Source organism: Leuciscus leuciscus (assembly GCF_965113295.1).
Source record: "Leuciscus leuciscus genome assembly, chromosome: 24".
In the NCBI taxonomy this organism is placed as follows: domain Eukaryota; kingdom Metazoa; phylum Chordata; class Actinopteri; order Cypriniformes; family Leuciscidae; genus Leuciscus; species Leuciscus leuciscus.
This window is the reverse complement of record NC_138723.1, coordinates 27,166,323-27,190,712: the sequence shown is the minus strand read 5'-3', so window position 1 is coordinate 27,190,712 and position 24,390 is coordinate 27,166,323. Positions and strand designations below refer to the sequence as shown.

General features: G+C 36.1%; 2 protein-coding genes and 1 long non-coding RNA gene across 3 annotated transcripts in view; 2 read left to right on the top strand and 1 right to left on the bottom strand.

Annotated features, from left to right (window-relative positions):
- The window catches only part of mctp1b (multiple C2 domains, transmembrane 1b), a 32,672-nt gene extending 24,333 nt beyond the window's left edge, over window positions 1-8,339 (top strand). Inside the window, exons 14-20 of the mRNA XM_082157975.1 lie at window positions 126-245; window positions 1,732-1,851; window positions 3,860-3,916; window positions 5,956-6,065; window positions 6,317-6,426; window positions 7,071-7,168; window positions 7,250-8,339. Coding sequence (XP_082014101.1) covers window positions 126-245; window positions 1,732-1,851; window positions 3,860-3,916; window positions 5,956-6,065; window positions 6,317-6,426; window positions 7,071-7,168; window positions 7,250-7,321 — 687 coding nt within the window. The 3' untranslated portion in view covers window positions 7,322-8,339. The remainder of the gene's footprint in view (window positions 1-125; window positions 246-1,731; window positions 1,852-3,859; window positions 3,917-5,955; window positions 6,066-6,316; window positions 6,427-7,070; window positions 7,169-7,249) is intronic.
- Window positions 8,340-8,525: 186 nt separating this feature from the next.
- On the bottom strand, window positions 8,526-10,253 carry LOC309489363. The gene is made up of 2 exons (XR_014202396.1): window positions 9,934-10,253; window positions 8,526-9,183 (listed from the first exon to the last, which is right to left on the bottom strand). It is a non-coding gene; the product is annotated as an uncharacterized lncRNA (long non-coding RNA).
- Window positions 10,254-13,413: 3,160 nt separating this feature from the next.
- Window positions 13,414-18,051, top strand: tlr8b (toll-like receptor 8b). Its single transcript, XM_082157077.1, has 2 exons — window positions 13,414-14,256; window positions 14,531-18,051. Exons 1-2 carry the CDS (start codon window positions 14,233-14,235, stop codon window positions 17,600-17,602), a joined length of 3,096 nt encoding a protein of 1,031 aa, XP_082013203.1. The 5' UTR covers window positions 13,414-14,232; the 3' UTR covers window positions 17,603-18,051.
- The last annotated feature ends 6,339 nt before the right edge of the window (window positions 18,052-24,390 follow it).

The following is a 24,390-nucleotide window of genomic DNA, read 5'->3' as shown; positions in this document are numbered from 1 at the left end:
ATAATATTTCCAATTCCTTGGTATTGGCATATAATGATCATTATTGTCTGAAGAGGGTGTGTTATGGTTTCTATCTAACAGTACGTGTTTTGGTTGAATGTCTCTCTCATATTCCCTCTTGTCAGCTGCTGCAGCAGAATTTTAACCGAGTGAAGCGCTGCATCTTCTTCCTCATTAATGTGGGCTCCTACATCAACAGCTGTTTTCAATGGGAGTCGCCCCGCAGGAGTTTATGTGCTTTCTTGGTAGGTGGCAAAACTCTGCTTCTAAAAACACACAAACAAACAGCCAACCACAGACTTACACCATATTGATACGACACATTCTACTCAAAGAAACTCAAACTCAAACTCACTTTAGATAGATAGATAGATAGATAGATAGATAGATAGAGAGATAGAGAGATAGAGAGATAGATAGATAGTAGTGTGAGGGTGTTTGGTGACTCTTGTGTGTTGAAGAGCTGTGATGTGTGAAGTGTGCTCATAGCTTAGCACTGAAGAACCCTTCAGCTAAATGGAGTAGATGTGATCTCTTAGACGACGTCCCGCTGTGACCTCGTGCCTGACCTCACCCCGCACCCCCGCCTGCCCGTCTCTGAACACCTCAAGAGCCCTTCACACGGTTCCCTCACATTCACACACTCCCTCCTGTACCTGGAGGAGGCGCTGTAGACTCTCAGTCTCGACAACAATAGATTCACATTGCTATTTTCATCTGTACCTGTTCTTGAAAAATTTGCTGACCGAGATTTGACCTTCCACTTTAAAAAGTGGAGTTTAGATCTGGTTTACAGCTACGACTTGATGCCTAAAGGGATAGTTCAGCCAAAAATAAAAATTAATTTATTCACCCTCATGTTGTTTTAAACCTGTATGAGTTTCTTTCTTCTGCTGAACAGAGAACAAGATATTTTGAAGAATGTTGGTAGCCAAACAGTTGATAAAAAAAAACTAAAAAAAAACTATGGAAGTCAATAAACTGTCTGGTTACCACCATTCTTCAAAATATTTAATAACAAAATATTTAAAACAAAAAATAACTTTTGTGTTCAGCAGAAGAAAGAAACTCATACAGGTTTGAAACAACATGTGGCTGAGTAAATAGATTTTCATTTTTGGGTGAACTATCCCTTTAAAGGACAGTTATACAATACTATATATTTTTCAATACTATATACAGTGTGTGTATATATAAGTACAATATTGTGAAATATTATTATAATTTAAAATAACTGTTTTCTATTTTAAAGTATTTTAAAATGTAAGGTATTTCCTGTGATGGCATTACTCTTTAATTCTTTGATGAATAGAAAGTTTAGAACAGCTTTTTTTTTTATAGAAATATTTTGTGAAAAATGATTTTACTCTTCACTTTTGATCAATTCAATGCATGAATAAAAGTATTATATTCTTAAAAAAAACAATTGGCTTGGCAATCATAAACTTACACATTAGGAATAACAACTATATTAGTATACTACTATATAACTATATTATTATATTATATTATATAATGAATAATAATAATACCTATATTGAACTGTCATGGTTTATTGCTTTATTAACTTATATGTAAGTGTATTAATGTTATTAAAAATGAGATGATATCTTAAATGTAGGAAGTTATATATTGTTATGTATATATTTACTTGGTGGAAAATGGACTTGCAAAACTTCTGTTAGTCCGTAAAATAATTCTCTTAAATGTCGCATTGTCCTGATTGTTTAGATCTTTGTGGTGGTGGTTTGGAATTTCGAGATCTACATGATCCCGTTGTCCTTGCTTCTGCTCCTGACCTGGAATTACTTCCGGCTGACCTCCGGGATGGAGCCGCGCGAGGGAAGTGTGGTGAGTGTTTTTATGAGTCTAACGATTGCTAACTTTGTGACGTTTATCTCGAGCTCATTTTAAGCACATGGTCGTTGTAGGCCGTCACAGGAAATTGAAACGTCTCCCCGAACCCAAACTAGCTTTGATTATTTGAACCGGCCATCAACTATTCCAGGTCAATAAACAGCTATGTTATATTGTGCATGTTTATTTTTTTCTAAGATGTGTGCACAGCTGGAATTGAATGTTTTTATTCCAATTACTTCAGGTAATTAAAAGTAGCACAAATATACGAGCTTTTAAATGTGCCATTCCACTTACCTGGTGTATTTACTTATCTCATTTTCCAATTAAATTGTGTCAAACTAATTTCATGCCATCGTGAAATGTTGCCAATCACTCTAAGGGTGTAGGCAGCACTCCCTGAAAATTGATTCAATTTTAGTTGTTCAGATGGCGTGGAATGATGACTTTCAATGAGCGCCATTTCTCGAGAGGGTGTTCACTTCCCAATTAAGCCATCAAAATTTTAATTAAATTTTTATTCAGGAGTATCCGGTCAAAGAGTCAGTAGCGATATGCATCAGATGGATCTCAAAACAATAAAATAATAATTTTCCACTTCTTTACAAATTTAAATATGGAATTATCATATTGACCAGCATGAATAAAAAAATAAAAATTATTGCTTTTTTTGGTGAGCTGGATTTCAGCTGACGGACACATGACAGACACACAGAGAGAATCATTTTCACTTTCAGAAGGAGATTGACAGAAATATACAGTCTGTCACAAATGTGAGTCATATGCGCGTGTGTTTTCATATGTGGCCTAACGGCTAATAAATGGCGGAACAGTTGCCATTAAAATGCTATCAGTCTGCATGTGATGCAACGTGAGGGTTTAAATGACATTCTAAAGTCGCCGGAGGAAAGTGTTATTGCTCAGAGGTTGATCTGTCATTGCTCAGGAGACATAAGGAAGTCTTCATTTATGTTTCATTTAGATATCAGAAGTTGAAGTTAAAATTGCTTATTGAGAAATACAAGTGAGACGGTTGTTGACACAGAGTATGAATAGAAAACAGGTTTCTCATGATTGTAAAATTGTGATTTACAGGCCTGGAAAAGTCAGGAAAAAATTTCAACATTTTAAAAGACTGTTTTTCTAACTGATAAAATTAAGATAGAAAACTATTTTAAATGCCATTATTTTTATTGTGTTTTTGATCCTTAGCAAATCATGTAAATGCATGCCTTGAAAGAATTTGATGAGAAATGTTTGAGTTAATATCAGGATCTCACTTTTGTGAATTGTGATTCAAATTTATATTGACTTTTGCAGACTTTGGTATCTTGGCAAATCGGAGCGCAGTTTGAGATATAGACGAGACGCATGTGAAATGATGGAAGCAGGAGAGCAAAATATATTTGCTCTCCATTTTAACTCTTTTCTCACCAGCATTTTTGATCATTTTCACCAAAGTTTCATGGCCCCCAGAATATTTTGTTGTATGAATATATGAACATGCAATAGAGAGAGCTTTATCCAAGCTTCATGCATTCTTTTTTATTTTTTATCAACACTTAAATGTGGGTAAGTTTCATTAAAAAAGCAACATTTTGATCAAAAAGCTGAGAAAATTGCGGTTTTGTCAAAAACCATCCAGATCGGATTCAGAACGATGATCACAGATGGGGTAGATCGAGTCCATCAAAGCTTCACACATTCGCCAGTTTTGATTTATATGCTGTTTAATGTTGATGATCTTGTTATTTTACATATGCATCTGCTTACATATGATATCGCTACTGATATCTATAGTTTCAGTCAGTACTCGCAGATTCAGTACTCTTTAAGATGATGTCATAGCGCCCCCAATTGTATAACGGTGAAAAAACACGTAAAGCCGGAAATTTCTTTCAATGGCGGGGAAAGAGTTAAACTCATTGCTGCTTTTCCTAGCAGAAACATCTGAGATTTCAAAGAGATCGCATTTGTGATTTTTCTTATTGTTGCTTCATAGGAAGCGATGGAGGACCTTCTTGAGGATGTGGATGAAGAATATGACAAAGACGACAAGGTAACCATACATTTCATTATTTCCTCATTAAGACTCTTCTTTCCCCTCTGTGACGCGCAGTATGAGAGGATCTCTCTTGGCCGAAGGAAATCTAGCCTTGTTTCTCTAGAATAGCACAATCGTTCGTGGTCTTGAGCTCTATGGGACAGCTAAAGGTTGGTGCACGGACACTCAGTTTAATATATGTGTCAGTGCTTTATTTTAATTGCACCTGAGGCTTGCGTTGCCAAATATACTCAACATATCCCAGATGTTTAAGTCCAGCCGTTCTTCGCGTTCCCATAACCCTTTGTGCGCCACAAGGCAGCCATTAGCGGCCTGACCTTTGACCCTGGGAGCTAACTTGGGTATTTTGGCACAAATGACCTAGACACCTGTTTTCCATTCATAAGGACCCCTCATAGGCCCGGACTAAGCCTGGACATATGTTTGCACTTAGCTTACCGCCGGCTGGTCATGAAAATACGCCGAGGGTTGGTATCGCTCTCCAAGCTTTCAGAAATTGTTCCTGTTAATTTATGGGGACAATTGATTTGTTGAACTCCGACTCTGTAAGTTGTCGGAGAAAGAATAACACATCTTGCGGCCCGTCCCACTGATTTTCCATCCGACCCGTCGCAGGTGAGGCCTGGGGTTCAGAATAAATGCCGTCATTATTGCGTATGTGTTTGTGTACAAGGGCAACATGATGAAAAACACAAGCTAGCATGGTTTAAAGCGATAATATTTGATTGAAGCATTAGATCAAACATTAAATACCCCATAATATTGTGTAATTAAAAATCACGTGTTGACGTATTTCCTGTTGGCACAGGAAGTTGGGGCGGGAGATATTGAAGGGCTCTTCCTTTTTGAATAGTCAACAGACTTAGGTTTTTTCATGTTGTTGAATGAAGTCTGGCTGCATTTATGCGATCAAAATACAGTAATATTGTGAAAATATTATTATTCAGTGTCACATGATCCTTCAGAAATCATTCTAATATGCTGATTTGATGCTCAAGAAACATTTCTGATTATCATCAATGTTGAAAACAGTTGTGCTGCTTAATATTTCTGTGGAAAATGACACATTGTCAGGATTCTTTGATAAATAGAAAGTGAAAAAAACAGCATTTATTTGAAATACAGTATTTTTTTTTTAAGTTATAAATGTCTTTACTTTCAATTTTGATCAATTTAATGCGTCCTAATAAAAGTATTAATTTCTTTAAAAAAATAACTTTTGAACAATAGTGTAATTATTTATTGATCATTATATAAAATCTCTATACCGAACTGCCTCTCGTGTTGCTTTACTATTAACTGTATTTTTATACATTAAAATTAGCAGATATCTTTATTATACAGTAGTAACTTATTGTTATGAAAGGACTGGGAATTTTTATCATATGGACATTTACTAGAAAATGGAATTGCAGCCTGACTATTTTGCTACTTGCTATTGAAAATATATTATTAATATTATAATATATATAAAATATATATTATTAATATTAACATTAATATATATATTATATGTTTTTGGTCCATTATCTCAGAAGAAAACTTAAAATTTGAACTCTCAACACTATATAACATACTCAAAAACGCTAAGAACAATTAGAAAAACAAATGGAATAATCACAATTTGAATTTGATTGGCCAATATTTAAAATGTAACTTTTAAGATTTCCATTAGAATTTGATTGAGATGAATTTAGATCTAATGTTTAATATGATTCTGTTTGGTTCCAGGGAGTTGTGTGTCGTTCAGAGGCCCTCTTTTCCATATTAATGAAGCTGCGGTTGGGATTGGAGACTCGCTGCTTTTGTGTTTAGCTACACCAACTAACCTTTTAGTCTAAAGAGAAGAGACACCGGCTAGCAAACAAAAGCTTCCCCCCCACCCCCACATCTTTCATTTCTCATATCAACTAAACTCATATTACCTTACTAGACGATTTCATACAGACCAAAGCACAACTGTCAAATATTTGCAAGTACATACGACTCAAAATGAATTCTAACTATCCGGATGTTGTGCACTCAAACAACAGGACTCGGAAAAAAAGGGCTTCTTGGACAAATTCTACGCGGTTCAAGATGTGATCATAACGGTTCAGAACGCTCTGGATGAAGTGGCCTGCTTTGGGGAACGAGTGAAGAAGTGAGAAGTTTGGATATTATTTCATACCTACATTTACATTTACATTTAGTCATTTAGCAGACGCCTTTCTCCAAAGCGACTTACAGATTAGGACAAAATTCAGCGAGTCATCATAAAGAGGCAAAAGCAACAACAACGCAAGAAGTGCTCAAAGCAATCATACCTTTGTAGCTTCCTTATTGTATTGATTTCATGTAATGAATGCATTGTTTTATATTCATTCTCCTGCTGTTCCTCTTGTTTTTTTTTAGCACGTTTAACTGGTCTGTGCCTTTTCTGAGCTGGTTAGCCATAACAGTGCTATGTGCCGTTGCCACGCTAATATACTTCATCCCACTACGCTACATTGTGCTGGTCTGGGGTGAGAAATCCTATCGCTCTTGTGTATTAAACACTTTTCCAATGGTTTGCCATTCAAATGATTGCTTAGTCTGTTGAAAAGAATAATATACTTTTATATATAGATGTCCAAAACTACAGGTGTTCGGTTGATCTAGATCAGATGCATTTCTCTAAAGTAGGGATGCACAATATATCGGCCACCATATCGGCATCGGCCGATATATGTTCATTTTTAATGTTATCGTTATCTAGCCAATAAAAAAAATGTGGCTGATAATATTAAAGCCGATAAATAATGGATTATTTCCTTCAGCTGAGACACTTCAGATGCCAATTCAGTTCGCCATGGTGGTTTTGAATTGCTTGAAATATGATTGAAATCGCTTCAAAAATGCAGTTAAGTGCAACAAGTGCAGCGCAAGTCTGTCATATAGGCTACATAAAACTAGAATGAGAACATAATTGTGTGCTTGGGACATGGATTTTAATGGTTTATCAGCCAATATATAATTTATCAGCTTTCAAATGTAAAGAATTATCGGTTATCGGTATAGGCCAAAATTTTCATATCGGTGCATCCCTACTCTGAAGGATTTTACATATACTGTGTTCTTGGATTCAGGTGATTTACTAGGATATGAACAATATGCATGTCCCTCACAGGTATCAATAAATTCACCAAAAAACTGCGGAACCCCTACCACATTGAGAACAACGAGCTGTTGGACTTCCTGTCTAGAGTTCCATCAGACATTCAGATGGTAGGTTATTGATGATAAGTGACGCATTTTCATTCTTTTGCACATGATTCGCGACTCATTTGTGCAAAATCTTCTCTTCAGGTTCATTACAAAGAGCTCAAACCGGAGAACACTCAGAGTCCCAGCAGGAAAAGGAGGAACAACCCCAAATAGATACTTTACATTTATATTTATATTCAACAGCCTCCAAAGAACTGCTCACGGAAAATACACTGTGCAAAGACTTTAAAAAGGAGATTGTTTTAAAAAGAAATAAATATTTATATCGCTTCTTTCATTATTTAAGTAAATTGCACAAATATAATAGCACAAAAATCAACTGTTGTTCATAAAATGTACTTTTAATTATTTATATGCCCATTTTTACTCACGATCAGTGTCTTGAACATTTTTATAAAAAGATAGCACTGTAAATTACGTGGGGGGAAATGTTGCAAGCCGAATTTGAACTTGCGTTGCCCACGTGAGCACCACAGCTCAAAGAACACGTGCCTACCACTTGGTCATAGCCATTTGCTCCAACAAATTAGTCTTTTTAAATGTTACTTTTTCAATCCGTTGAGTCTATGTAATGTGTTTTCGAGTGCACAAATAACAGCTTGAGAGTGTTTAGCTTTCACAAACTTCTGCACAAATGAATGTAGTGTATGCAGCTGGTTCAACTTCAGCTCTGACCACTGCGGGTTTTCTAGAAAACACCCCCAAAACTTTACAGTGAACTTTGCACCATTGAGGTTGCTGTTCATATCATAATTATTTTATCCACAAGCACATATTTTATGGAGAAACTGCATGCTGTGCATCTGAATCGAAATAATATATGTGTGCATGGAAAAAAGTGACTAAATATACAATGTGGAAACATTATTTATGTTGGTCTGGACGTTGACAGATATGCTATATGATAAATGATGAAATTGTGTTTTATTGTAATATTTGTACATTATGTTTCTTGTAAATGAGATGAAATGGTATCATTTCTTCATGGTATATGAGCATGTATAATTCTTAACCAGATGTACTCGAGGAGAATAATAATTATTAGTTGGAAAACTTTATACAATTTCCAACTGAGAACATTTGTGCTTATTCAAAGAAAAAAAGGCAGTAGCTTTGACTTTGCATGTTCATACAGGGCTGGAACCAACCAATGAAAACCTCTCTCTGTGAACTTATGGTTATTTATGTTTTTGTATTTATTGCTTTTCTGAAGTCAAAATTGTCATGATGAAACATCTCAACAAGAAATCACATTTGCAACTTATTTTACTTCTGTAAAACTGAAAAATTAGATTTTATCCATCAGGAATTTATTGGATCAACTCTCAATATGACTTTTTTTATTTGCCACAATGTGCATTGTGCACCAATGCCACATTCACAATAAGACCAGGAATGTGTATTAAAAGAGTAAATAGGGACCATTTTGATTTCATGTTGACTTATAAGTAACCACACCCCAAAGAAGAAAATGTATTAATTAATTAAAAACAAATTAATACATGCAATTAAACATGGTGCCAAGGGGTTTACAGTGCATATGGCATTGCATAATCCAGTATTTACTCCCTGTGTAAAATGTAGATTGTTAATCATTTGTCCAAGAGCATCCAATTAACTAATCCAGATTAGAGATACAGTATGTGTGAAGTGATGCATTTTTCGGGGAGGGACAGTAAGAGATAATGAATGAGTCATCAGGTGGAGTTTTGTGACTACATTAACACGTTCATATGGGCAACTGGAGGGTCCATCTCCCAGTTACAAATGAAAGGTTTATAATTAGTTTCTTTAATCTCTGCCTTATTAAATAAATGCTTCTTTGGGAATCAGGACAGACTAATTGAGCTATGAAGGGCATCTTTTTAAAGTAGCAAAAGAGCAGTCTCTCCCATGGCCTGGGCTTTTAAAAGAGATTAATGAGAATTTAAAACGGTCTTGGGTTTCCCTTCTCACTCCACTTCAATAAAGACCAATGCAATTCTCCACAGTGTTTCCATTGATGGTTTAAAGATCTAGAAGAACACAGATGGTTGGGTAAACTCAGCTGTACAATCAGTACACTAAACAAAGTAACAAAAATGTCTGTTTTTATTGTACTACAGTCAATAATGTAAGTGCCTAACTTTCCTAACATAAGAGAAGTTGCTATTGCACAATTAATGTCAAGTTCAACAACAGATCTATGTATATAGTTGTATATTATTTTATATTATTATATCACGATTAAACAATTGGGCAGCACTAATATACTAATTATATATATATATATATATATATATAAATAATGACGGGAAATGTGCTTAATTGGTAAAATGGTACTAAAAAATGGTTTGCATTTAAATGTGTTGTATCCATGCCACATATGGGGGATTTTGCATTGTATCAAGATATAATTTTATATAACTAGTGCAGTGCCCGTGCAAAATCAGTTAATAGTTAAAGGGTTAGTTCACCCAAAAATGAAAATTCTGTCAGTAATTACTCACCCTCATGTTGTTCCAACCCCATAAGACCTTCGTTCATCTTCGGTACACAAATTAAGATATTTTTGATTAAATCTGAGGTGAATAATTACTGCCAGAATTTTCATTTTTGGGTGAACTAACCCTTTAAGGTCATAATAGCCAGTTTTAGCATTGAGATCAGGCTATGTTTGACTACTATCCAGTTAACGACCGATAAAACAACGTTAAGCACAACAAAGGAGAACACATAAACAGCTAACCTGGTTGTTACAATGATGAAAAGTAAGGATGGCTTACACTGGAAAGATGGGGATTTGCCGTCACGACCGGTAAGAGGAGAGTTAAGCTTGTTTAAGCCTGCATACATGAGCTATCCTGTTGAATAGGCAGGGCAACTATTTAACATATTCAACATCACATAGTTACAGGCTAACTTCAGCGCGCATGACACAGTAATAACTTAGCATTGAGACCAGGCTATGCTTGAGCAAACAGTTTGTGAATAGGCTACTACAAATGATGGCCGTGAAAGAGATGGTGAATAGCATACTATTAAACAGTAGCGATAACGTTAAGCACACCAGAATGAAATATAATATTCAGAAGTAAACAGCATAGCTGACTTACAGATTCAGTTAACATCCACAAAAATGATGTCCGTGAAAGAGATGGTGAACATCTGACTTACAGATTCAGTTAACATCCACAAATGAATAAGCGTGACGATTCAGGGAGCAGGCTATTGAACTCTGAAAAAAACGCTACGCTTGAGCAAACAGTTTGTGAATAGGCTACTACATGGCCGTGAATAAAATATAATATTCAGAAGTAAACAGTGTAGCTGACTTAATGTTTAGCTGCCAGAGTGTTTATGTCAGAATGTTTATTTTTAAACCACAACCTTCTAAACATCATCTACAATTTTCAATGTGTGCTTCTTTTACCGATATCTTTTGCATTTTTAATCCAAACAATTTCAAACTTGGCACTGCACTTACTCGTGCCCGTAGGAAGACACCTGTCAAGTTTGAAATTCATCGGACTAATGGTTCGAGTGATATGCAAATAACAGACACACACACACAGACAGACGTTCCTGTAATTTATAGATGTATATAAAAAATGTATTTGTTTTGAAAAATGATCCAGATATTTTGTGAGATTAACCTGTCTATATTGACCCAATACTGATATTGAATATTGACTGTATTGAAAATATGCATTAATATACAGTTTAAAAACAAGAGAAAAGAAAACCAAAATTCTAGTCAGCACTAGTCATCAATCAAGTTTCATCATATCTTTGCTTGCTATCTGGAAACCCAGTCACGCACAATACTAAAACATAGCTCTGTGCAAGCAAAATGTATACTCTTCTCCTGTGCAACTCACCAATACTATTGAACTACAGTTCATTATTCCTCAAGAGCTTGAAACTCATCCCCACAACTCAAACATAACGCCCCAGGCAGGATTCAACACCCCCTCAGGCTCAGATACCCCACCGGATCATAAAGGGTGGAAAAAGGTGAAAAGTGCAGGATGCAACCTGGAAATCACTGTCAAGATTGTATTTACAGTGATTCAACTCATTGTGTAAAGATTTGCTTATATGCTGAAAGAAGTAGTAGCAGCACATCTCACGAGGTTTGTTTGCTCCTCTCACACAGTTCCCAGAAAACAAAGTGGTAACACTTTAATCTAACTTATGATGTCACCACTGCACATAAAAATGACATGCTAAACACCAGCACTAACACAATGCATGATGCTGAAACGAGTAAAGCAACAAATTACAGAGTAAAACACGCCTATATAATGAACCATGCCTTGTTCATCTCCATACCTCATCCCTACTGATCAGAAATACCAAAGACTGTGGCATGGATACAACACATTTAAAATTAATAATGGTCCGATCTGTATGTGGAACACGTACTGTAGCAGCGGTTGGAAAGCAATGCATGAAAGCTGCCCCCAGGTGCTGAGCAGAATATGAGCACTGGCACCTCTGCGGGTTCACACAAAGTGCTATGCATCTAATTGCTGGAGTGTCCACTCACAGTCACCGTGTTTCTCCTCGGCATACTAATGCACTCGCGGCTCCGCATGCGATGAGTGCCAGTCTGGCCTTGCATACTCCTGGTGTCTGTAGAGCTGATTAGGGGGGATTTTAGCCATAGCTGGAGAGCTGTGCAAACAGAAGAAACAGACTGCTGAGTGTTTGCAGATTAGGTTATTGTTTAGATCTGCTGGCAATGCTCACAATGTTACCGTTTCAATCGTAGATAGTAGATCTGACGTACTGGATCAAGTAGGATTAGAAGGTTAAGAAAGGATTACTATTGACTTTGAGTTGAGTTTACTATTCTTTAGGTTTTAGGTATTTTGGTTTGGTCAGTCTCACAATACGCCTGTCTATGTTAGCAGTCATTTTCTGCAAATTGCTGTAAAATATAATATTGTTGAAGGATAATAAACACAAGTTTGGCTCAATTAAAATTAGGAACTGAGATAAAACATGAGAAAACCCCATAATTTCCATCCAAACTCAACCCAGCCCAAGGTTTGGTTAAGGTCCAGGGGCCAGTTGCATAAACATAGCCATTATGTTAAGACGGTGTCTTAAGAACTAGTATGATCAACTAGAAGTTAGTTAGGGGTAATCAGTCTTACTGTTCGGTGTCAAATTAGACCAATCTACATTTTTATGTTACTGACTTTAAAAAGTTATTAACAGTTTTAAAGAATAAAACTGGATGACTAACTTGTAAGACTAGTCTTAACAGTTTATGCAACTGGCCACAGGAACTACACATGACAGCAAACTGTCTTTCTTCACTGACAGTCGTTCAAAAATAGCTGTGTATATACAAAATAGAGAATTCTGAATCATTTGCTCACCCTCATGTTGTTCCAAATCTATGATTTGTTCTTCTATGGAACACAAAAGAATATATTTTGAAAAATGCCTAATTGTTTTTGTCTACAATGAAAGTCAATAGGGTTCAAAACGATGACAAATGTCTTTTTTAGGTGAACTATCCCTTTAAGGCATACAGATTCTATTTTTGTGGTTCAGACAGAAAATAAGAAAGCATTCTGAAACTTGGAAGGGGAAGCTACAGTCAGTTAAAAATGCTGACAGCTTTTTAACCATGCCTTTATACGGACTTCTCTGGTAAGCACGCTTTCTGATCTGTAATAGAACTACGCAACCGATCAAAATTTGGGGATTTTTTTGTTGTTGAAAAGTGCTCTAAATTGATTTAAAGAAAAAAAAGAAACATTGATAATAATTATAAATGTTTTTGAGCACCAAACCATATTATAATGATTTCTGAAGGATAGTGTGACACTGTTATGGCTGCTAAAAATTCAGCTTTTCCATCACAGAAATAAATAAAAAATGTAAATATATCAAAAAAGAAAACAGATTTGTTCAATTGTAATAGTATTTCAAAATATTTCTGTTTTCTATTCATCAAATAAATGCAGCCTTGTGAGAATAAGACACTTTTTTCAAAACCATAAAAAAATCTTACAGAGACAAAACTTTTAAAGTGTAGTGTAAATATAAAAAAACATCACTTCTATAATATTTTGGTTCTATAATAAGTAAACACTTTCACCACATTTTATTTTCATTCCTTTCCATAACCTCTCTATACTCCAAAAACATACAGTACCAGTCAAAAGTTTGGAAACGTTACTATTTTTAATGTTTTTGAAAGAAGTCTCTTATGCTCATCAAGCCTGCAGTTAAAAAAAATAATAAAAAAATTAAATAAATAATATTATGAAATATTATTACAATTTAAAATAATGGTTCTCTTTTTTAATATACTTTAAAATGTCATTTATTTTTGTGATGCAAAGCTGAATTTTCATCAGCAAGTACTCCAGTCTTTGGTGTCTTATGATCCTTCAGAAATCATTCTAATATGCTGATTTATGATCAATGTTGGAAACAGTTGTGCTGCTTAATATTTTTTTTATAACCTGAGATACTTTTTTCAGGATTATTTGATGAATAAAAAGTTAAAAAGAACTGTATTTATTTAGAATAGAAATCTTTTGTAACAATATACACTACCGTTCAAAAGTTTGGGAACAATAACTATTTTTTTTTTAAGAAATTAGTACTTTAATTCAACAAGGATGCGTTAAATTGATAAAAGGTGATGGTAACGATTTATATTGTTAGAAATGTTTTTATTTTGAATAAATGCCGTTTTAATGAATAAATGCTGTTAACGTTTTACTCATCAATGAATCCTGAAAAAAGTATTCCAAAAAAATATATTAAACAGCACAACTGTTTCCATCATTGATAATAACTGAGTATCAAATCATCATATTAGAATGATTTCTGAAGGATCATAAGACACCAAAGACTGGAGTACTTGCTGATGAAAATTCAGCTTTGCATCACAAAAATAAATTACATTTTAAAATATATTAACTGCAGGCTTGATGAGCATAAGAGACTTCTTTCAAAAACATTAAAAATAGTAATGTTTCCAAACTTTTGACTGGTACTGTATTTGTATCAGTATTTTTCTTTTTTTCCAGATAAAACTTGAGACGTTGAGGATGAGAGCCATGAAACCTGTCCAGGTTGGCATATACCCAATTTGACTAGCTTGTTTTTTTTTTTTTTGCCAAGTGACAGAAGAATTTGCACTAAAATGCTATAGAGTTTGATTGGATGGTGCCTTTGACACCAACAACAAAATATGTGTTTCTCCTCCAATTTTAGTTGATAGGGGTATTTTTTTTCACTATGGTTAGTTTGCATTTAACAATGTAATTCCCTGCTCTTTATGACTGTGCTTCAGAAAGTAACTATGAATAATGGATTCTCTCAATCAATACGTCCTCTCATTCACAGGAGTCTCTCCACAATCTCAAGAAAATGATATCTGTGTTAATTTTGATATGTATCGCCCACTCGTCTCAAGGCCTCATCTGGGCTTGGAGAAAGCTTCCATGTGATGTAAAGCTTAACAACAGCTCTGTTGTCTTGGACTGTTCAGAAAGATCTTTGAAAAGAATCCCGAAAAACCTGATCTGGAATACAACTGAACTAGACTTTGCGAACAATGAAATACATTACCTCCCAAAGGATGCCTTCTGGAATCTGACTAAAGTTACACAGATAAACCTCAGAAAGAATCAAATTGAAAAATGCCTTGATAAAGACCATGGGATTTTCTCAAGACTGGCTAACCTGGAGACTTTGTTACTCGACAATAATAAGATTTCAGCAATGCCTAGAGACCTCCCTCCTGGACTGCAACGGCTGAGCCTCAATTCGAACCGCATCAAGAAAATTGGACCATCAGACTTTGTAGAAACAAAGAAACTCAAAGTTTTGACATTAAATAACAACTGCTATCATAATGCAAGTATAGAACTGACAATTCACAATGAAACATTTCAACATTTACAACTAACTGTGCTAGAACTGTCCAGAAATAGAATACAGAAAATACCGTCTGCTTTACCCAGATCCCTCCAAAAACTCTCACTTCTCTTAAATAGGATTGAGCAAGTCCATGCCTCTGACCTGAACAATCTACCAAACCTGACAGTGCTTGATTTATCTGGAAACTGCCCTTTTTGTTTTACCGCTCCTTTCCCATGCACTACCTGTCAGACAAAAAATAACGCTCTACAGATTCATCCGGATGCTTTCAATGAACTATCCCAACTGCAAGACCTACGACTGTCTGGAAATTCTTTACAAACAATCAACTCGTCATGGTTCCAGAATCTTACTATGTTAAAGTACTTGTATCTTTCCTTCAACTCATTGATTAGTGAATTTGAAAATGGACAATTCTTAAGTGTCCTCCCACAAGTGGAAGTTGTAGATTTCTCATACAACAATCCGTCTCAAACATTTTACCCAAGAATTAAACTCTCAAAAGGTTTTGCTAGTTTGAAATCACTGCAAGCACTTCACATGGAAGGCTACGTTTTCAACAATCTTTGTGAGGAAGATCTCCGACCTCTCTTCGGTTTGAGAAACCTATCCGTTCTAAATTTGGGAGTCAACTTTCTCCAACTTGCCAATCTATCAGTGTTCAGGAACTTTCACAACCTGTCTTTGATTTCGTTGATTGACAACAGGCTAACATTTACAAGTCCTATTCGCAGACAAGAGTGTAGAAGTGGCGTTCTTTCTGAAGACGATGAGGGAAACCGCCGCGAAGGCCCCTACATTCACACAAATGAACAGTTCCGCAATTACCCACCGTTTACCAAACCTGAATGTCTGGCAACAGGACCAGTTTTGGACCTCAGTAGGAACAACATTTACCACATCAATCCAATTTTATTCACAGAAGCAGAGAATATCACTTGCCTCAACCTTTCCTCCAACTTCATTGCGTCATATTTCAATGGTACAGAGTTTGCTCACTTTCCCAAGCTGAAGTACCTTGACTTGTCTCACAACAGAGTCTACATGCGTTCAGATTCAGCACTGAGTGAACTGAAAGAATTAGAAGTTTTGGATTTGAGTCACAACAACCATTACTTTGAGGTGGCGGGTGTCAGGAGCACTCTGACATTCCTAGAAAACCTTCAGTTCCTCAAAGTGCTGAATCTCAGTTGGAATGAGATAAATACGCTGACCAATAAGACTCTGCGGAGCGACTCGCTGAAGGAGCTACAGTTTCAAGCCAATCGACTAGATATAATGTGGAAGAAGGACCGTGGATTCATAGGTCTTTTTAAGTCTCTTTCAAACCTAACACACCTCGATATATCATTGAACAAGCTTTCCGAAATACCGGACGATATTTTCAGCTATTTTCCACGTACGCTTAAATATCTTGGCATGAGCAGGAACACACTCACTGATTTTGAGTGGGAACAGCTCAAATATTTAACCCAGTTGGAGACTTTGGATCTAAGCAAGAACAAATTGAGTAAAGTCTCTAAAAAACTATCAAAACATACAAATTCATTGAGGGTCTTAGACTTGAGTCATAATCTGATCGTCACGTTGAATCACAGCATTCTCAAAAACGTCAAAAGCTTGATGATCCTTAATCTTGCTTTCAACCACTTAAAACATATCAGTGACACTTCCTTCCAGACAGGTAACGATCACTACCTACGCACACTGAACCTGCAGAGAAACCCTATCCACTGCACCTGTGACCTTCTGGACTTCATTCTCTGGTTAGAGAAAAGTGACACAGTCCTTCCTCGTCTAGCAACAGACATCTTGTGCGACCTTCCGGAATCCAAAAGGGGATATCCAATGGTCAATCTGGACTTTAAAAATGCCTGCATCAACAATAGTATTGATCAAATCCTATATCTACTCACCTCATCTATCATTATTGCCATGATGTCTACAACTATCGCAATACATGTGTTCTATTGGGACATATCCTACATTTATAATTTCTGGAGAGCCAAAATTAAAAGTTATTACTTGAAGACAACTGTCTGCACCTATGATGCCTTTGTTATGTATGACACCAAGGATCCAATGGTGGCAGATTGGGTACTGAACCACTTGCGTTTTGAGTTGGAAGATAAAGGAAGAGGAGTTCGCCCACTCTGTCTGGCAGAAAGAGATTGGACTCCTGGTACACCCATCATGGATAACCTGAACCAGAGCGTACACCGGAGTCGGAAGACGATATTTGTGTTGACAGAGGGATTTGTTCACAGTGGGATTTTTAAGATAGCGGCTTTCCTGGCGCAGCAAAAGCTTCTGGAAGAGGGTGTGGACGTGATGGTGTTGGTATTGTTGGAACCGGTTCTTCGGCAGTCAAGAATCTTAAACTTGCGGCGCTGCCTGTGTGGACATAGTGTGCTGGAGTGGCCCAGAAACCCAGCGGCAGAAGGCTGGTTCTGGCAGAGCCTGAGAAACGCAGTTAGGTTTGAGAGTCAAGGTGTACAAAGCAAAATGTTTAAAAATTACTTCAGCGGACGATGAACGGGTAAAAAATCTTTTCTGTAAATACTTCTTCCTCCTGAACCATTTGTGATTACCATTAGCATTGGGGAAGGTTTCACATTTATTTGTATTTGTAAATGTATTGTTTAAAATGGGTATATTTATAAAAGTAAAGTGTTACTCATTATAAAAACTATAATACATTTTAAAGGAAAGTTATGTTTTGAGTTACTTTTGTGTTATTTTTTCCCCACCATCAGCTACCTAAAACTCTCTCTTCTCCAGAGCAAAAATGGGTTGAAAGAAAACTTTTCTTCCATTAGTATGAGACACACTCCCTAGAACTACATTCCCATTATGCTTTTACTACAACAACCGTCTTAATATATATCCCTATTTTTCTGTACATTGAAAAAAAAATTGTTCAGAATATAAATTAAGCAAATAAAATCAACTAATTAAATAAATAGAAAGGTATTTGCACATTGCATATTTGGAGAAAGTAACAGTGATGTTATGGTGCAAATTGATCAAGTAATGCTTTGCTTTACTAATGACTAAATAATCTGATAAATGTAACAAGTAACACATTACTCATTACCAAGTTCATGAAACCAATGTGATTTGGCCATTATTTTCGCCATTCTGTTCCAAGAAGACCTTCCCCACCAATGCAGTCACTTCCTTCCCTCTTAAACTAATTTTAACAACTTCCCATTAGTCTCAGTTATGGTGCAATCAGAGTCACATTTGTACAGGAAATACTGTGATGTACTTTATCACTCTAGAGAACGATACAGCGTGGTGACAGATTTTTATCAGTGCCTTTTGTGGACTCACGATACACAAACACACAGATACTCCAGCTCTCTACGTCCTTCCCTTTTTCATCTTTTATTCATCATGAAACCAGTGATGAAAAATTCATGACTCCAGGCAATGAAATGAATGCAAAATGAAAACTGTGGGTGTATAAAAAAAGGGCGAGAGAAATAATGTCTCTATCTAGGGTGACGCTGACACAAGGTGCGGATCACAGCGAGGGCAGCGGGTTCTGGAGAACAACTCTGCTGCTAACTCTCTCTATGGTAATAAAGTAGATAAACTTCTGATGGACCAGTTTCATTTCCAGCATTACGAGAAGCTAGGCTACAACACTGTGTGCTTGCTGAACAATATTGGACAGTATGATGAGCTTAACTGACCAAAAATCACACATCTACTTGGGGGGATCCATGAGAAAGAAAGCAAAAACTTAGGCCCTAAAGTGCATCATATGGAATACTTTCATGAATAAATGAAGTAAACTTAAAGTCCTTTAATCCTACTGCAAAAAAATATATAAAAAATCAATGGTAAAAGCAAGGGGAAATAGTGTAGTTCCATTTAAGACCACATAAACCGTATATCTAAGAACTGACAAGACCCATATGGTTATAGCCAGAGCCATAATCACATTTGAATAAACCACATTCAATTCGTACATTAAAATATTCATTTTATGTAGGACATAGGTCTATCTAAAAAATCTAGACACATTGAAATTATAAATAAAAATGGTTATGTTTGGAATAGCTTACTACCATAATAATTTTGTTTACTAGTATGAAATATGTAAAACAAAAAACAATATAGTATACTAATGTTTAAAACACAGGCCTTATTATTGTATACGGCATAGGCCTACTGTTAATTCACATAAACATTTTTAAAAAACGAAACAGTATGAAGTGTAACTGTGCAGTAACCAGTACTAGCATTCTATTCCAAACACAACCTTTGATTGTTGCCTAGTGCTTCTGCTTACCTCAGATGTTTACACAAAGTTTGCCACAAGAACTGAGGATGATGTAGGACAGATCCGTTCTGCGCATGACATGTAGCCTTTAGAGACGGTTGGTCTTCAGTGATGTGCTGTGAATGCAGGTAAGTGTTACCTCCCTTGCATTGTGTTCTTTCAAAGGGCGTAAACACAACACAGTGTTGGTTTGGACAAGCCTGGGTTGTAGGCTACTCCATTGCTTAAACCTAAAAATCAAGCGTCCAGTTTTGCAAATGACTCAGAATTTGATATGCTGCCTGCACGCTCATTTAGCCTACCGTAAACTCCCGCCAATAACAAAAAAAGCCGCGTGGGCGAACCTGACACTGACAGAAGCGTTATCGAAAATGAAAAAACGGGGGGAAATGTCATTTTGTTTTTAGTGGACGACCGCGGCTATCATCGTTTTGATTTTAATGATAAATATGAAGCAGCAAATGTCAAACTGGTAATAGATACATTTCTCTCAACAAACTTTTCTCGCCCATCTTTCTACACAGGCTAAAAAACCACGTACGTAACGTCACACGATTACATCACTTTTTTACACTAGTAAGATAGTAAGATCTTTTGAAATCTTAAGATAACTTTTTATTTCAGCTATAAAATAACTTACAGAGTATTTACAACTAAAGTAGGCCAAAGTAAAGTATTATTTTATGGAAGCTTGTTTCCGTCACGGAATATAACAATTTAAAAGATAAACTGCGACTTTTTTATCTCACACTTCTGACTTTTCTTCCTCACAATTATGAGGAAAATAAAATGGTAGGAAAAAAAGTCAGTATTGTGAGATAAAAAAAAGTCCGATTTACGAGATTGGTTTCACAGACAAGGCTTAAACCTAGTCCCAGACTAAAATGCATGTTTGAGCTTATACACTAATATATCTTAAAATATGTCAGTGCCATTGTTTTGTCTGAAGATGCACAAAAGTAATGTTTTTTTTTTCAAAGGCACATTTATAAAAAGCTACTTAAATGTCCTAATTGACCTAAGGCCTAATCCTGGCTTAGTCTAAGCCCTGTCTGTGAAACTGGGCCCTGAAGTCCAATTCTGAGTGAAAAAAAACTTTTTTTCTCAGAATTTTTTGTTTATATCTAACAATTCTGACTTTTTAACTCGAAATCAGGTGTTATAAAGTCAGAATTGCAAGATATAAAATCAAAATTCTGAGGAAAGTTTATATCTCACAATTGCAAGAAAAAAAGTCAGAATTGTGAGATATGACCTTTTTTATTCTGTGGCGGAAACAAGCTTCCATAATTATTAGATAACTTGTAAATAAAATACAAGATACCATGAACTTGGCTCAGCTTATCGTTGCCTGCATTTGCAGTACAGTACAGTACCGTACCGAGCTCCAGGGAGCGTGAACGTCACACACTCCCTAGAGCGCCAGCTGTCAGTACACAGATGCCGGCCCCATAGGAACCTACACTGACCCCAGCGGTGGATGCACAGAGCCAACCAGCACACAGCTTCTGTGTAATGAGACAGGGCCTTTCCCTGACAGTCCACCCCTGAGTGAATACTGCGCCTGACATACAGCCACAAAGCGTGATGGTAGTCGTTTGACAACTCCCTCGTCACAAATTCAGAATACGCGCACAAACAAAATGCTCTCTCTCTATTCATTACCATTGTTCTGTAAGTTGCTGGGACTCCTTCTGCTTGTGTTGTTGGGTTTTGGGGCCCGCTGAGACTTGAATGTGGGTGAACCCCACTGTAGTGTGAACATGAGTGTGTGTGGTCCTCCTGGCTTTTTAATTCTGCATTATTAAAGAGAACATGCTAGTGGCTAATTAGGCATTGATGCACCCCCCTCTCTTCTCATCGCCGAGTTAGCATCTCTCTGGTAAACTGATTGCTTACGTTGAGTTTTGTGCCGTTTCGCTGACATTGACCCCCGCCACAACGCTCCAGATGCCATGCTGCGACGTGACTGGAAAGGCAGAGCAGGAGCTTGGAGGCTCTTTTTCATTTCATTGGTTCATCAACGGGCCAATTAAATCAGTAAAAACATAGAAAATGAAATGCATGACTAAGTTGTTGTGCCTTTACAGCCTTATTTTGTATAATTATTTTGGGTTTTTGATCTTGGTTTCTAGTCATATCTAAAAAATAAAAAAATAAATCTTTACATGTTAACTTGAATATTATTTTCTTGTTCATATAGATTTTTAAATCAAAAACATTGACGAATCTCGCAAAACTTGTCAGCACATGCCCAGCTCATATTTCACTAATAAGAAATTATATTTTACATAAAAATAAAGCCTTTATTAAAGCCAAGATTATTTAGAATTTTTGCATTATTTTCATGTCAATCACCCCAATCTTGATGCATCTTTTTTTTTTTCTATACATGACAAATTTTTTCACACTGTGTGACTAATGCATTTTTTTTGTGGGGGGGGGGGGGGGATTTTAATGTGAAATGTGACTTGGAGGTATTTTCAAGAGATTTATAATTTACTGTATGAGTCGATTTGTTTTTGTGCTTTAATCAATTATAAAAAAATCAAATAAATCCATGCTAAACCGTGCGACGATTTAAACTAAAACTTAAGATTCTTTTTCCTATTTAAGGCTGGATTTGTCTGTTGGGAGAAAAGTGTTTTCCCATGGATATTGGGGTTTGCAGGAAAATTAGCATGTTTTAGATATAGCCAATGGCAGTCGACTCTATTATAAATTTAATATAGAGGGCATTCCTGAGAGACACACAAGATTTCTTTCCTTTTCTCACTCTCTTTCTTTCTCTTTGAGTGTTTTGATTTGAATATCCTAAGGTGCCATGACCTGAGAAAGTATTAATGGCATCAGTGCCACTTTAAGTGGGTCATTTGGAGGTTCAGACGTATGAAATGCTGTCGCATTCTGGGGCAAATTGCTGCATGGCATGCGCATCTTTATGAGTGAACCAGACCATGTTACAGATTTGGAACGGTTTTATTTTAAGTCTTGCTATTATTTTGATAGTTCTTAATAGGCAATTATTGCAGGATATACAACCATTTGAAGTGTATCATTAATGGTGTTTGTTAAGGGCAACACTACTTTTTTATTTATTATAGTTTTTGATACAGACGTAAATGATACCTCAAATTATAACATGTAAAATAATTCCATAGATTTACATTGAAGGAGGGACACTCAATCTTATTGCCAGTGTTGGGGAAAGTTACTTTTAAAAGTAATGTGTTACAATTCAATATTGCGTTACTTCCTAAAAAAGTAACTAATTGCTTTACTTACTTATAATGGAAAGTAGTTATGTTACTTTTGCGTTATGACAAAGACATTTAATAATCATATTTTTCAAAACTACTGCCTTGATCAACACAAAATAGGGGTCATTTGAAAGCTTAGACTCTGAACTTTACAATGCATTTACTCAACTTGTTTAACTCTTAAGTGCTGAGTTATTTGCTGTTAAATAAAAAAACAATTGTACTATGTACTGTAATATGTCAAAAACATCATACAGCTCAATTAGTTATGTGTCATATGTCATTTTAAAGGTATCGCGGAGTAGAAAACAACAAGCATGATTGTTTTGTTCTTTGACTAAACTTGAGTGAGTTTTTGTACGTGAAGCCCTGCAAGACCCGAATGTAAATAACAGATGCAGCATTTATGTCACGTTTTTGTATGTAACTTCATATCATTGTTTACAGCATGATTAAATGGAGCCCAAACTCACTATAATTCATCCCTTATATCTAAATGTATTCCTCATGGAGTATAACACAAATAAAACCCAACAGATGTAGCTAAAAGAAAAGGTAGCTTTCACGTGTTGTTTTCACTCATAACTTCATGAAACATGCATAGATCGTGGAAAATCCCGATTAAAAAGAGCCCAAACTCAACATAATCCGTCACTCAAATGTAAATATATTCCTCATGGAGTCATACACATGAGACTCATAGAGCCTTGTATACAAAAATAGCATTCATGTGGCGTTTTTTGCTTGTAACTTCATGAAACATGCACAGAAAATGGAAATGATGGCCAATTATTATTTACAGCAGATTCACACGATTTAAAAGAGTAGCGGAACTTCACCAAAAAAATATTTTCCTCCTACCTTATTTCCTTCCTGAGATATTGCATGTCAAATAAGAAAGATATGTGAAATTTCCCTTGAGCACACTTTTATTTTTTGTCTTTTATCAGCAGTTTCTAAGCATGAGAATTTCCAAATGTAAAAAGTTTTCTTTCAAACGATACCCTTTTGACTCTATAGTTTTGGAGCTGAGTCTTTACTTTTGTGTATGTTACTTGTAATGCGTTACCCCCAACACTGCTTATTGCATTAATACGTGGATTTATTTCAGATGTTTTACTAGTAAGAAGCTTGTACTAGGTGTTGTATTCGCAAACCCAAGGAGAGTTCATGGAAAACTGCAGAAAGAACCACTTCAGTGCCTGTTTTCCCTATGGATTCATTGTCTTTCAGGATGAATACATTTTTGCTAAATGATAAAATTGTCTTCCTTCTCTGTAGACCAGAAACAAAAAGGGACATTCATTTGAGAATAAACATGCTTGAAGGGGCTCTAAACACACTTCAAATACCCGCGTAACGTCTAAAGAGAGAAGGAATAGATAACACTGGCTTCAGATCTTTTGTACTACAGATCAAAATGGGACGCGCTCTAGCCTACAGCCTGTGGTAATTATCTTTATCTGAGAGCCAACAGTGTTTGAGTGGAGAGAGCCAGAGGGCGACAGTGCACGAGTTTACTGAGGAGTGAAGGATCATCACGCTGGCTTCAGGCTCTATGACGATCTCAAAAACCTTTAAACGTGTTATTCAGCTGAGCTCTCTGTATCAGATACTACTGGGACTGGAACAGCACTGAAAAACCACAGGCTTTTGTTTCATGTTTGTTTTGTGGATGCTGTTTTGGGGTAGTTATTCATGTAGCAAAAGATAAAATGTATCAGTCAATTAATATCTCTTCCCTCGCACATTTTTCTCTCAAGAAAAAA